Here is a 14,577-nt window from a genome sequence, read left to right on the forward strand (position 1 = left end):
TCGCCATATAACCTCACCAAAACTACTTTAAGTAATCCCTTACTAATTTCAGAGCACCTATGGCATAGGGATTACTTAAGGTAGTTTGTGAGTGTAAAGAAAAAGTTTGAAAACCACTGGTTTAGAGGAATCTAGGCTAACATAGGCAAATGGATCTACCTTGTTGCATGGAGAAATATGCTACTTTGGGGCTGCATAACTCTTTGTTTATACGGCTATGAACAGATAAACTGGATGTATTCGCATTGAAGGATAAAAAAATAATGAACACTGTTTTCTAAGACAAATTTATTGAGGGCAAAGGTGGTAAAATGGATTTGATATTCGAATGGATTGATGAATCTGGCCAACAGCTGTGTTGTACAGTCTTCGTGCTGTTTATCGTTTTCTCCTGATAATATTAACAATCACTTGATTTTTGTCCACCTAACTTTCTGTCACAACTGTGGAATGCAACATATATCTTGCATCAAAAAGTCAGCGTTGGTATTAAAGTTGTTAAACTGGGCCGAATCTGAAGCTTTATTCTTCGGCTTGTTAGCACAAAACTAATGTATTTTGGAAGCTGATGGGGAATAGGTTCCTCCAGAGAAGGATGGAAAAAAAACAGCTTGAGAAGAAAGGAGAATGAAAGGAAACAGGCAAAACCAAAGACCCAAAAATAGAAGAATGTGCAAGCAAAAATTCAGCTGATTATCAAAGACTTTTCATATTGTAGACTGCCTGTGACCAATATTGGTATTGTAGCAGTTAGAATATACTGCACACTCAATATCACACCAGTCAAAATGAGGAATCCCTATCCCTTGGATCTTTAAATGTATGTCAGTGTTGCATACCAGACCAGCAGCAATAGAAATTCACCAAGACAATGGTATCTTCAAAACAATAATTTTTATTAATAACTATTAATAGGATAAAATTTTAATTAACTCTAACTTAACCGCATTATGTGCAAATTATATATGTGTGTGTGTGTGTGTGTGTGTGTGTGTGTGTGTGTGGGTGGGTGTGTGGGTGGGTGGGTGGGTGGGTGGGTGGGTGTGTGTGTGTGCGTGTGTGTATGTGGGTGGGTGGGTGGGTGGGTGGGTGTGTGCGTGTGTGTGTGTATGCGTGTGTGCGTGGATGTGTGTGTGTATGCGTGTGTGTGCGTGTGTGCGTGTGTGCATGTGTGTGTGCGTGTGTGTGTGCGTGCGTGTGTGCGTGCGTGCGTGTGTGCGTGTGGGTGTGGGTGTGGGTGTGTGTGTGTGTGTGCGCGTGCGTGCGTGCGTGTGTTAGTGTGGGTGTGGGTGTGTGTGGGTGTGTGTGGGTGTGCGTGCGTGCGTGCGTGCGTGCGTGCGTGCGTGCGTGTGCGTGTGGGTGGCAAAACCAAAACCATAATAGTTTAGGCACAATTGTAAAAACAATCAATTTTTAAAATTCAGTCAGATTTGGGTTGAAATTCAACAATTCTTTAAATTGTTGCTCAAAATTCTTGTAGCATTGCTTTCAGAGAATTGTTTCTTCATACCTCTCTTGTGTGGAGGTTACAGTACTTGTGATCTCTGCACGATGACTTCAAGAAACCCAAGCAAGGGTTACATAAAGGGGCATTTTAAAATGGACACAGTGAAACTGTCCTCTTTTCAAAGTGACAGCTGAAGTGGCTCTTCCTTGCCACTGATTTTGTATATCTCCCATGGTAAGGAGAATACACCAAGGACAGTACCTCTCTCACTCTGTTTCTGACCTCAGATGCATCTTGGTGTAACATTAAAATGAAGCTTTTCAAATATCTTTAATCATGTGACATGACCTCACTGCCAATTTTGTTTGAATTTCTTTTCTTTCAAAAGCAATTAAGAGCCAATGCCTCCGATCTGTCTGCTGGGCATTGAATCAAAAGTCAGGTTTGTTTGAACAGATGCTTCTGAGTTTCCATTCTAAAAACATGGGTAAAAGCAGAGAGTCTTTAGTTTAACCAGATGTCCTCCTTGAGCATACCCCATTGTTCGAGATAATTCAATGAACAATCACTTCTGGTTTTATTGCCCTTATACCAGACTCTGAAAATGGCTTATCTCTGAGTGTAATTGTGTGTGTCTGTAAGGATGCCTCTGTCCAGCCACAAAATTACTTTACTGAGAAATATATAACTAAAGATTAATAACATAATTCCATCATAGTCAGCCTTTGAGCCACACCAGCTATTTTTTACTGACTCATTATCACTGAATCATCTTTTCAGTTTATGCCAAATAATTTTTTACCCTGTACGTGCTTTTCCTTCAAAGCATAGTGGAAAAAAACGTGAGACTAATTTATTGTTTTTTTTTGGCTAAATTCCAAAAATTATATTGAGCAGCTTATTAGCTCTTGAAGTAAATGTCATTTGGAGCAAGTGCTAACATAGATTCCAGCTTCCGACCTCTTGCATCTTAATAATGGTCATAAAGTGTTTAAGGACTCCTTTTACTGTCCCTACACTCTCTCCTCCTCTTCACTCACCCGTTGGCTAATTGCTCCTTTACCAGACAAGGCCTAGAGTTTATATTTCCGTGGTTTCAATCTTTCTCATGCTGTGTAATTGCAAATTAAACACTCTGATGGATGATGAAAGCAAACCCTATCCCCCTATCCCTTGGATCCAAAGTCAAACCTTCATTTTTATGTGTCACCCATGGAGACAGTGAGACATTACATTCCTATTTTAACAGCTGGGATCAGTTTCCTTGAACAATCTTTAGGCAGATGCTAGCAACAGGTATATTGCTGCTTGGAAGTCCTGTGTGCTTCTCAAGTGAATAATAAAGATTTCAGTTAAGGCAGTGAGTTTAGTTTTGACCTGATGCATGTTTGGAAGAGAGTACTATGTACTCAAGCAATCTGCTTTCTGTTTTATTTTAATTTGAGCGGTCAGACTATCCAAAAGTGAAAATCCCAGAAACTCTTATTATTTTCAAAAATATTCTTATATTTGTGTTTTTCATTGTTATATATCTAAGTTGTGCAGTAAGTAACACAACAGATGGCTCAATGGAAAATAGCTGATCATTTACACTGACAATGTGCTTTAGCAAACAAAAGAATATTTACAAAACAAACTTGTTCTACCCAGTTCTGTACTAAAACTCTCAGATGAACAAAGGGCAACTCTTCACATGCCATAATTCTTAACATGTCTTTAATAATTTGTCAAAAAGAGAAAGAAGTGTTCAAAATAAATGTTTAATCTCTTTGTATTTTAATTTGGCACACAGATGTTCGGAATCCTGATTCAGATAACTGTCTTTCCAGATCAAGTCCCAATGGTTGAGTTCCCCAAATGACCCATTTTTAAAGCTGGTTCCTCTTTGCTAGGATTACTTCATCTGTTTCCATCAAGTAGTTTCTGCGATGGTCTTCTGGAATTAGTATTTGTTCCTCAAAATGGGTTGCTAAACTTGATTGCGAATACAGTGTGGTGAAATCTCTGGTTTTCTTAAACTAAAAGAGCTGTAGAGGCTCAGTCACCAAATATATTTAATTTTAAAATACTGAGTGCATCAAAGGATGTAGGGTTCATATGCAAGAGTGTAATGCTGAGGTAAACATCACCCATGATCTTCATCTGCAAGATGTTGAATGATCACCTCCTAGATATATTTCCCAAATTTCTTTTGTGTTCTTGATTCTTATTAATGATCTGGATGATAATATAGTAAATTGGATCAGCAAATTTGCAGATGACTCTAAGATTGGAGGTGTGGTGGACAGTGAAGAATGTTTTCAAAACTTGCAGAGGGATCTGGACCAGTTGGAAAAAATGGACTGAAAAATTCCAGATGGAATTTAATTCAGACAAGTGTGAGGTATTGCATTTTGGAAGGAAAAACTAAGAAAGGATGTACATGGTGAATGGTAGGGAGCTGTAGAGTGTGGTAGAACAAAGGGGCGTGGAAATACAGATACATAATTCCCTGAAAGTGACATCACAGGTGGATAGATTGTAAAGAGAGGCTTTGGCATATTGGCTTTCATAAATCCAAGTATTGAGTATAGGAGTTGGGATGTTATGGTAAAAATTTTATTCCCTGGAACGTAGAAGAATGAGGGGAGTTTGGATAGAGGTATTTATAATTATAAGGGGGATAGACTGAGTAAATGTAGATAAGCTTTCTTCCACTGAGAGTAGGTGAGATACAATCCAGAGGACATGGTTAAAAGTAAAATGGGAACTGTTAAGGGGAAACATAAGGGGAGCTTCTTCACACCGAGAGTGGTGGGAGTGTGGAATGAGCTGCCAGCTGAGGTGGTGAATGTGAAGTTATTTTAACATTTAAGAAGAATTTGGACAAGTACATGGATGTGAGAGGTATGGAGGGCTATGGTCACGGTGCAGGTCAATGGGACAAGAAAGAATAACAGTCCATCGTGGACTAGAAGGGCTGAAAGCTTCTGTGCTGTAATGTTTTATAGTTCTAAGAAAAAAAAATGAATGTTTTAATCAGAAATAGATACAGGGCCATGTGATTCATTCTAGTTTTTGAGTCAAGGATAACAGGCAAAATCATTAACTGAACTTTAAACAGTTATGGTGCAATTCTCACCATTTAGAAATGCGACCAAACTCCATGTTAAATTCTAACTCGGTGTTAAAGGCCAGCTCAAATTTAACATTTTAGAAGAATTTGGACAGGTACATGTGTGGGAGAAGTATGGATGGCTATGAACTGGGTACAGGTCAGTGGGACAAGGCAACAAAAAAAATGTTTTGGCACAGACTAGAAGAGCTGAAGGGCACTGTTTCTGTGCTGAAGGGTTCAATGGTTCTTAATGTTCACTATTTTCAAGGAGCAACTTTCAACCAACATCACTAAAGACTTTCAGAACATCAAAAATACACGGATGTGTGGATCTTACCTGCACTGCTTTGAGTTTGCTATAGGAGGCATCCAGGTCTAGTTAAAATGTCGCCGGTTACTCTTATACCACATCTTGGCTCAAATTCATCAGGCAGGTGTTCACACACAGAATATGGCCCTGTCTCTGCCAATAAAATTCCAATAAAATCCTCTTAATTTTTTCAAAGGAATTATTCTCAATTCACCCACAGCCTAAATACACACTTGTGGCAGAAGGCCAAAAGGGGCTGGACGAAACCTAGCAGGTCACATAGCATCTATGTGGCATATCTTTCCTCATGTTACTTGAGGGGCGAGAAATACATCTTAGCTGAACTTTTTTGTGCTGTGGTTTCCCTGTTCTATCTTTTATCTCATGCATCTCTGCATGTACTTCCTTCTGTTGACTGTTCATCATTTCAAGCCTCACTTTTGGTCGAACTGCATGATAGCAGTATGCACATATTGTCAAGTTAAGCCTCTCGCTGTTCTGATTTCACCCTAATCTGAACTTAATGGTTGAATCTTTTAAATATACAAGGCTGTAGCTATCTGCTTACATTCTTAGCTCTGCTGAAGAAATATAGAAAGGTTCTCCTTGCTTCTATTCATAATTGAATGACCATTAATGCTCAACAATTTAATTCTCGGCAGGCCGCAGTATGTTTGGGGTACATCTAATGCATTCACAAGGGGCTCAGATGAGAGCTTTATATTATGATCCAGCTCTTCCCTCTTGTACAGAGCAACATATAGGGTGTAAACGTCCTTGCACAACCTGGGCTCTGCTGTGGACAGATATTACCAAGCAGATAGAAAAAGGTTCAAGGTCACATTCAACAATTTCCAAATGACCCATGGTAACCTCTGATCCATGAGCAAATTAAAAAAGCAGCATTTGCATTGACATTGAAAACCATAGGACATCCTTTTAGAGGATCTAGAAGCCTCTCATTGTATAGAAATAGTGGACCAACTCATATGTAGCCCAGCCTGTCCCATGTGTGGAAGAGTTGATGGTTCCTGCAATGGCCTTAATCTTTATTTCAGAATCCACAAAACTGTAGTGAAAATTGGAATAATCTGATCCTTTTCAGACTGGAGCAATGTAAATAATACCCAAACTTTAGTTCTTCCCATCAATTGTTTACTATTTACACGAATGGCCCGGACAAGGGAACAAAATGTTAAAATTCCAAGGTGCAAGCACATGCTGTGATGAGAACATTGTGATTCTCTAATGGGATATAATAGACTGAGTGTTTGAGCAAAAAGCAGGTAAATGGAATTTAATGAAGGGAAATATGGGATCATGCATTTCATTGAGAGCTAAGAGGAATCAAAATGCTGATTCTAAAACAGAGAGAAGTTGTAAATCAGTGAAGTTCATGAATGTTATCCTGTTACCAAATAAATTATTTTTAAAAAGTGTGTGTGTGTGTATACTGTAGATATATGTATGTACTGTATATATATTGTGTGTATATTGTGTGTGTGTGTGTGTGTGTGTGTATATATATATATTTATATATATACTATTTATATATTTACACACATACAGATACATAATGCATATATATAAAAACAATATATATATATATATATATATATACACACACACACACACATATATATATGTAAAGGTTCCATTATTGTCATGTAATACTACATTTAGAATGTAAAATACATAAAATTTTGTCTACTGTAAGGCAGATGGCGAGTCGCCACTTTGACCAGCGCCCCTCACAGAAACCAACAGCACCTGGTGTTCCTAGGGGGTTTCCCCTCCAAATACTGACCAGACTTGTGCCTGCTTAGTTGCATTGCTACAAAATAAGAAGCTTGTAGAAAGTGGAGCAGTGAATAAACCACAACAGAAGTTGTCCATGAGCTGAACCAATAGAACTGTTTATTGGAATCTTCACAGAGGTTAAATAATGACAGTTAGCGCATTATCACAATCACCTCACAGAGTTCTTTTTGCCCCACCAGCCACCAGGAACTCCTAATCCTGCAAGGGCCTGCAACTACGGACAGAGTGGCACGGTTCAACACATAACCCCCACCCCCAGAGGTGATACCACGGCCTCGCCTATATGACTAGAACAGGCTGGCAGATGCCCCCTATGCCAGGGGCATACTATCCGTACCAAATGATCTAGGTCCATATGTGCCGGCTTAAGGTGATCTACCAAAACCGTTTCTTGCCTGCTGCCAATGTCTAACACAAACATGGAGCCATCATTCCATACCACTTTGAAAGGACCTTCATTTGGCAATTACAATGGCATCGTGTGCACATTCTTGTGAAGAAACACATAATGAGTTCAGGTGGATTGAAGTCTTAAAGCCAGGTTGGGTGATTGGGATAGGCACCAGTGTACTCATCTTCTCCTTTAGGCATCTGAGTACCGAAGTGGGAGATTTCTGCTGCCAGAATTAAATCCCCTGGGACTGTTAGTGGGTATCCGTAAACCAATTCTGTGGAGGACATAGCTAGATCTTCCTTCAGTGCAGTACAGATACCTAAAAGTACCCAAAACAGTTCATCTATCCAATCCGGTCCCTTAAGATGTGACATGAAAGCCACTTTCATATGTTGGTGAAAACATTCCACTAAGCCGTTGGACTAGGGATGATAGGCCATTGACTGATGCAGTTGCGTGCCCAGCAACTGTGCGATTGTAGACCATAACCCAGAGGTAAACTGAGCTCCTCTGTCAGAGGAGATATGCATGGGTAGTCCAAAAAGTCCTATCCAATTGAGATGAGAGTTCTTGCACAAGCTGAAGTGGAGGTGTCGGAGAGTGGGAAAACCTCTGGCCTTCTCATGAACCTGTCTACTATTGTGAAGAGTAGAACCCTTGGATGGCGGCCACGGGCTGATGATATCCATGTGGATGTGATCAAACCTGCGGTGCGTGGGTACAAAAACCTGTAGTGGGGCTTTGGTGTGGCGCTGAACTTTTGAGGTCTGACACTGGTTGCATGTCCTTGCCCAAGCATCGACATGCTTGCATAGGCTCTGCCTCATGAATTTGCCCACCACAAGCCTTGTTGTCATCCAATTCAAAGGGTGAGCCAACCTATGTATGGTGTCAAACTCCCAACATTGCCGTGCTGCAGGTACAATGGGCCTCGATTGGCCGGAGGATATGTCACAAAGTAGGGACCAAAACGTATGTCCTCCAATTTCAGTCCTGATATGGCAATGAGATATGTGACCATCTCTTCATCTTCCAACTGAGCTGCTGCCAAAGCTGTGAAGTCTATACTGGGAGCAGGTAAATGGGTGAACTGGGATTTGATGGTATCTACACACCAGGTTGATTTTGAGAAAATCTTAGTGCTGTGAAGGATCGCAGAGAAATCCTGTATATGGAAAACCAGGTAGTGATCTGTCGCAGTGATGCTATTCAGACCCTAATAGTCCCCACAAGATCTCCACTCTCCAGATGCCTTAGGCACCATATGCAGTGGTGATGCCCAAGGGCTGTTGGAGCAGTGAACAATCCCCATTTCCTCCATGTGTTGGAATTTGTCTTTAGCCAATTGCAATTTATCCAGAGGTAGTCTACGCGCTTGAGCATGCAGGGGATATCCATGAGTTAGAATGTGGTACTCTACTCCATCTTTCGGATTGGCCATCGAGAACTGTGGAGTAATAATGCTGGGGAATTCTGCTAGAATTCTGGTTTATTCATAGTTCGAAAGTGTCACAAAGTTGAGGCGAGGTGCAGTCAGGGTCTCAAAAGTCTTTGAATTAACTAGGCAGTGACCTTTGAGATCAACTTGAAGGGAGTGTGCTCGCAAAAAAATCACTTCCCAGGAGTGGCTGTGATACATCAGCTGATCTAGGACAAGCAAAAATTGAGTGGAATTTTCATGACCCATACATCCAGATGCTGCTATTGTTGGCGACCCTTCTTTCCTGAATGTGTGTCTGGGCCAGAGGAGGGAAACACATTAACTCCACTCCAGTGTCAACCAAGAACCAAGGGCCTGTTGATCCCAGAGGAAAAGAAGGTTGTTCTTGTTACTGGCTGTCACGGCCACTACCAATGGCTGGCCTCAGCTTTTAAAGGATGGGAGCATGGGAATGGAAGAGGTGAATGACAGCTCCCCATCTCTGATGGTAATCGCACTACTGCTCTCTGTCTGCGCTGCCTCCAGTCAAGTCTGATGCTGCACCACTTTCTGTAGTGGGCAGGGTTCGAGCCCTTTGTTGAGACACCACTACAAGCCCAACTGAAAGTCTACAATGCTGCTTAGCATGCCACAATATATCAGCATGGTCTGCTAAGTGACGGGGATCGCTAAAGTCTTCATCTGCAAGCAGCAAATGAACGTCTTCTGGCATTTGCTTGATTAAAAAGTTGCTCAAAAAGCAGATGGGGCTTGTGTCTGTCCATGTCTACTATGTCTGAGGACACTGATATCAACAATATACTATTGGTCTTCAGTTGCCATACTGTTATATGATCAAACCAGCAACCACAAAGAAGGCAGATCACAAAGGGGTAAAGATGAACAATTACTTTATTAACAAAAGAAATTCACCTTCAATCTTTAATTCAAAATCCCCCCTTTAATAATAATGCCCAATGTTACTATGCAAATCTCTATAATAGTGTAAAACTAATAAATTCTCCAGTCTAAATATAACATATGTAATTAAAGTCTAAGTTATATTTCCAACCAGCCCACAGAAAAAACTTAGACACAAACCAAACACAAAACACACAAGACTCACAAAACTTCGATCTCAACTGAAGCAAAGATCATAAACAAAATTCAGTTTGTTTGGTAAACTGAAGTCAAAAGATCTTTGAGAGAGAGAGAGAGAGCACAAAATTCGAAGTTGTCTTGTGTTGCTTGCAGAGAGAGGAACCACTGGCTTGGTCCGGATCCTTCTGGCTGCCTTCGGAATGTTCATCCTTTTTGAAATCCCAACATTCTAAACTGTCCTCCAGACCATGACTCATGCTCTGGGCCTTCTTCCACTCCCCCCCCCCCCCTCAGTGATGGTTTATCGTCCAAGTCCAGAAATTTTTAGGTCATTTTCTGCAGATGCTCAGTCTGTCTCCCACTCTCTCAGCAGTCCATCTTCACCTTGGCTCTTAAAGGTAAACTGTCACTTTTTAACATAAAACCACACAACACATAGGCCAATACACAACACAGAACTCTGTAACAATACCAAAAGGATTCTTTCAAAAAGGTAAATGACTGAACCATTTCTTATCAACAAAACCAGGAGGCCTTTATTATGGTGAGATGATTTCTTACTGTTAGACCTTTTACAGACATTAATGAGACTATTTCAGATTCCCAAAAGTACAGAGCTTATGGGTGCAGGAATTTTAATTCAGTCATAGAATTAATCGTTTAATAATCCAGAAAACTTAAAGTACGGTTTCCACTGTGGTATATTCAAAATCTAAATGTGCGTTGAACTGTTGTGGAATATCTGAAGGCAGCATAAATAAAACTGACACTCAAGTTATCAAATTCTTGTCCTGAAACTGACCTTTAGGAAGGAAATCTACCTTTTCTGCCTAATATTTCTTGCATATAACATCAGTCCTTCAATTTCATAGTCAGTTCTAAATTCCCCCTGTTTAATGTCCCTTAAAGTATGGAGCATAAGATAAACAAGAACCTCTGCAGATGCTGGGGTCGAATACAGTACAAAAACTCAGCAGGGCATGTAGCATCCAGAGGAAATAAAGGGTAACCAAGATTTCACGCCTGTGCTCTTTGTAAGGATGCCATGAGACGTGCTGAGTTTCTCTAGCACATTTGTGTATTGCTAAGTATGTAAAATTTTTTTGTTCTTTCTGTACCTATGTTGTGCACTTATTAGGCAGCCATCACAAAAAGCCCGTGTGGTTAATATTATTACAATCTAAAATGATATCTGAAGTGGGACTTGACCTGACAACCTTTTGATGTCATGAGCCACATCTAAAAGAATGTTAGCAGTCAATTAATTATACCTGGATGAAGAGGTTAAAAAACATCTCATCCTTTCTTGTGAACAATAGCTTCTTTCAATGAGTAATGTTGATATTTTGAGGCAAACTTAATCTCTTGTGTTATTATATCTGTACTACAGTATTCCCTGGAAATTACTGGAATGTAATAGCTGGCATATTGTGAAAGCGAGATGAGAATGAATTTATTGTCATACACATTGTGCAATGTTCATATGGCCAAAATTCTTACTTGCTGCAGCTGAACAGAACAGCTGAAGATAAACTGTTATAGTAAACTAATTGAATTAAATCAAAAGAGACATTAAATTCATAAGATAGACAGTAAATGTTCACAGTAATCCTCGTGCAAATAAAGTGATTTTCAATAGAGCAGATACACCTGAAAGTAGCAGTGAAAAGTGGTTGAATCAGGATCAAAAGTTATTGTCATGAACAAGTCATGAAATCCAGTGTTGCAGTACAAACATTTATATTATAAATCATCTTACAACTTTACAATATTTTAAAAGTGCACTGAAAATAAGGCACTGTTTTTGGTTAATTGATTATTCAGGAATCTGATGGCAGTGGGGAAGAACCCGTCCTTGTGCTGTTGAGTGCCCATCTTTAGGCTCCTGTATCTTTTTCCCGATGGTAGCAGGGTGAAGAGGGTATAGCCTGGGTGGTGGATGCTTTTTAAAGACACCGTCTCATGTAGATGTCCTCGATGGAGTGAAGTCATAGGCCAAGTTAACAACCCTCTGCAGTTTAGTCTTGTCCTGTCACCACCATCCTGGTGGTGGTCCTTTAAGTTATTAGGTGCCTTGTTGAGGCAATGCCTCGCATAGATGTTTGCAATGGATTGGAGGTGAGAGCCTGTGATGGACTGGCTATATTCGTAACCTTCCGCAGCCTTCTGCATTCCTGGGCACCAAAACCAGTTATGATGTAACCAGTCAGTATACTTTCCACAGTACACCTGTGGAATTCTGACAGAACATCTGACGACATGACAAATCTCATCAGACTCCTTAGAAAATAGGGATTTTGCCGTGCCTTCTGCATGGTTGCCTCAATGTGCTGGCTCCAGGAAAGGTCTTCTTAGATATGAACTCCCAGGAACAAGGGATCTGTCTCTTTCTCACCCTTTTCCCATGAATGCAGACAGGTGTGTGGTTCCCTGGCTTCTTTTCCTCAAATCAACATTCTTGGTGATATTGAGAGTAAGGGTAGTTGTTCTGGCATCACTCAACCAGGTTCTTGATCTCTATTCTGTATTCTGACTCATCATTTCCATTTATTTGGCCAACAATGGTGGTGTCACCAACATGTTTGTTGATTAAACTCCAAGTTGATTCAACTCCAAGTTGAACTTGGCTACATAGTCATACATGTACAACTAATAGAGCAGAGAATGACATACGCAACTTTTGAGTTCTCCTGTGTTGACAGACAGTGTGGAGGAGATGGTGTTGGTGATCTGTACTGATTAAGGTCTGCTGATGACAAAGTCGAGGATCCAGTTGCAGAGGGATGGACAAAGTAGCAGGTCCTTTTGTTTGGACATTATATCATAGTGTTAATCGCTGAGATGAAATTAATGAATAGCAGCCGATGGAGGTGTCCCTGTGGTCTAGGTGATCTAATGTGGAACGACGAGGCCAACGAGATGACATATTCCATTGATGTGTTGTGATGAAAGGTGAACTGGAGTGAGTTCAGGTCTTTCCTGAGATAAAAGTTGATTCATTCCATAACTAACCTCTCAAAACACTTGATCACGGTAGACATCAGGGTCAATGATCTAAAGTCATTGAGGCATATCACCTTCCTCTTCTTGGGTTCCAAAATGAGGGATGCCCTTTTGAAGCAGGTAGGCACCTCTGACTACTGCAGTGAGAAGTTGTAAAGCTGCACAATACCTCCAGCCATACAGGTTTTAAGAACCTGGCCATGGACCTTGAGCCGGACACTTTTTGAGAATTCATCCTTGTGAAGGTTCTGTTCATCTCAGCCTCAGGGATTGAGAGCACAGAGTCACCAGAAGCTGTGGGAGCTTATGGTGGTTTGTGATTGTTTTCTCTTTTGGAGAGAGCTTAAAGACATTCACCTCATCCAGAAGCAATGTATAGTAATTGATGATTCTGCCATGCTTCACCTTTTCAGAGGTGATGGTGTGCAAGCCCTACCATGGCTCTCTGCTGTTTGTCTGAGACTGCAGCTTGGTCCAGAATTGTCTCTTTGCATTGGTGATGGCTTTTTGGAGTTGCACCTGATCTTTCAATATATCTCTGAACTCTACTTCTAAATGCCAACTGATTTGGTCTACCACAGTTTATTGATCTCTTGGTTCATCCATAGCTTTTGATTTGGACATACCAGGATAGTATCAGTAGGAACGCACTCCATGCAATTCCTGATAAAGTCAGTGACCATATTCAATTTCTTCAGCATTGCCCATTTCACCGACTCAGGACAGTCACCAAGTTGCTCTTCTGCCTCCGTAGACACCTCATTACAGACTTCACTGCTGGAAATGTGCTCTTTAGCTTCTGTCAGTCTGCAGGAAGGAGGAGCACAGGCAGGTGGTTCAACTTTCCAAAGGAGCATTTGGCATCCTTGACGCTGGTGCAGCAGTGATCGAAAGTGCTCGATCCCCTGATGTTCTAGTTTAGGAGTACCTTCTGTTTAACTAGTTGCAATGACCATAAATTTTCATCCATATAACATGAAATTGGTCCCTTAGTTCCTCAGGGAGGTGCCTTACTCCAGGCCAACCTGCAAGTTACAATCAACAGTCAATTTAAATAACACTATCTATCCCACAGATGTGCTCGAAGGTGGAGTCAAAAGCTTCTACACCCGCTTGCCATTTCATGACCTGTGGGGAACTTCAGTAAGGAAATGGCTGAATGTGACGACAAGGGGTGTCCAAGCAGGGTACGTAGTTATCCTCTGAGACTCTATGCTGAACTGTTATTGGATTCACCTCTGGATTTGCTCACTTCCATGAGACTTCTCCACCATTTCTGATTTATTTTGTTTACCCTTCTATCTTCATATTGCTTCATGAAATAAACCTAATAGAAGTCTACCAACATTTTGACAAGCAGGTTTTCAAATTCTGAAGTTTTTTTTTGTGTGGGGAAAAAATGCTTCTGGATTCTTTGCTGAATTTTAAAATGTTATCATTATTATTCATGATTTTCTCACCAAAGAAACTTTATTTTTTATGCCTATAAATTAAATAATTTTAATGTACAAGCCATTTTTTTCAATCTTTCTTCATGTTAGATTTCTAAGCGTTAGTATCAATGTTTAAAATGTTTGTGGCACTATTGTAAAAGGCAGCTACTGTATACCATTGCTCGCTGGTGACAGGTGCAGAGAGCTAAGTATAGTGCTCCAGATGGTTTGCTCTCAGACTCTGAAAAATTAAAACCACAATACTTGATATACAGACCAACATTTTATTTGATTTTGTTCTTAGAATTGCAAAAGTGTACAACACATAAACAGGCCCTTGTAAGCCTATCTACCCTCACTTATTCTAATCTCACCCCCTTGGAATGCTCGACTCCCTTGTCCACTTATCCATTCCCACTAATCAGCCACTTAATACAACCTTTTTCTTTCCACTCACACACCACTTTAAGTATTCCCTATGCCATAGGTGCTCTGTGATTAGTAAGAGATTGCTTATTGTATTATGTGGGTGGAAAGAAAAAGTCTGAAAA

At 40.5% G+C, this 14,577-nt stretch overlaps 1 protein-coding gene and 1 long non-coding RNA gene across 3 annotated transcripts in view; one reads left to right on the plus strand and one right to left on the minus strand.

Annotated features, from left to right (window-relative positions):
- tg (thyroglobulin) overlaps positions 1 to 14,577 on the plus strand; it is a 344,749-nt gene that overhangs the window by 143,819 nt on the left and 186,353 nt on the right. Inside the window, exon 32 of the mRNA XM_069915700.1 lies at positions 13,669 to 13,780. Coding sequence (XP_069771801.1) covers positions 13,669 to 13,780 — 112 coding nt within the window. The remainder of the gene's footprint in view (positions 1 to 13,668; positions 13,781 to 14,577) is intronic.
- LOC138755730 (uncharacterized) lies at positions 3,192 to 6,762 on the minus strand. 2 transcript variants are annotated; one of them, XR_011352504.1, is made up of 3 exons: positions 6,662 to 6,762; positions 4,882 to 5,007; positions 3,192 to 3,383 (listed from the first exon to the last, which is right to left on the minus strand). It is a non-coding gene; the product is annotated as an uncharacterized lncRNA (long non-coding RNA). The 2 variants fall into 2 exon arrangements; XR_011352505.1 differs by having other exon boundaries at positions 3,192 to 3,664.

Source organism: Narcine bancroftii, chromosome 2, assembly GCF_036971445.1.
Source record: "Narcine bancroftii isolate sNarBan1 chromosome 2, sNarBan1.hap1, whole genome shotgun sequence".
Taxonomy (NCBI): Eukaryota; Metazoa; Chordata; class Chondrichthyes; order Torpediniformes; family Narcinidae; genus Narcine; species Narcine bancroftii.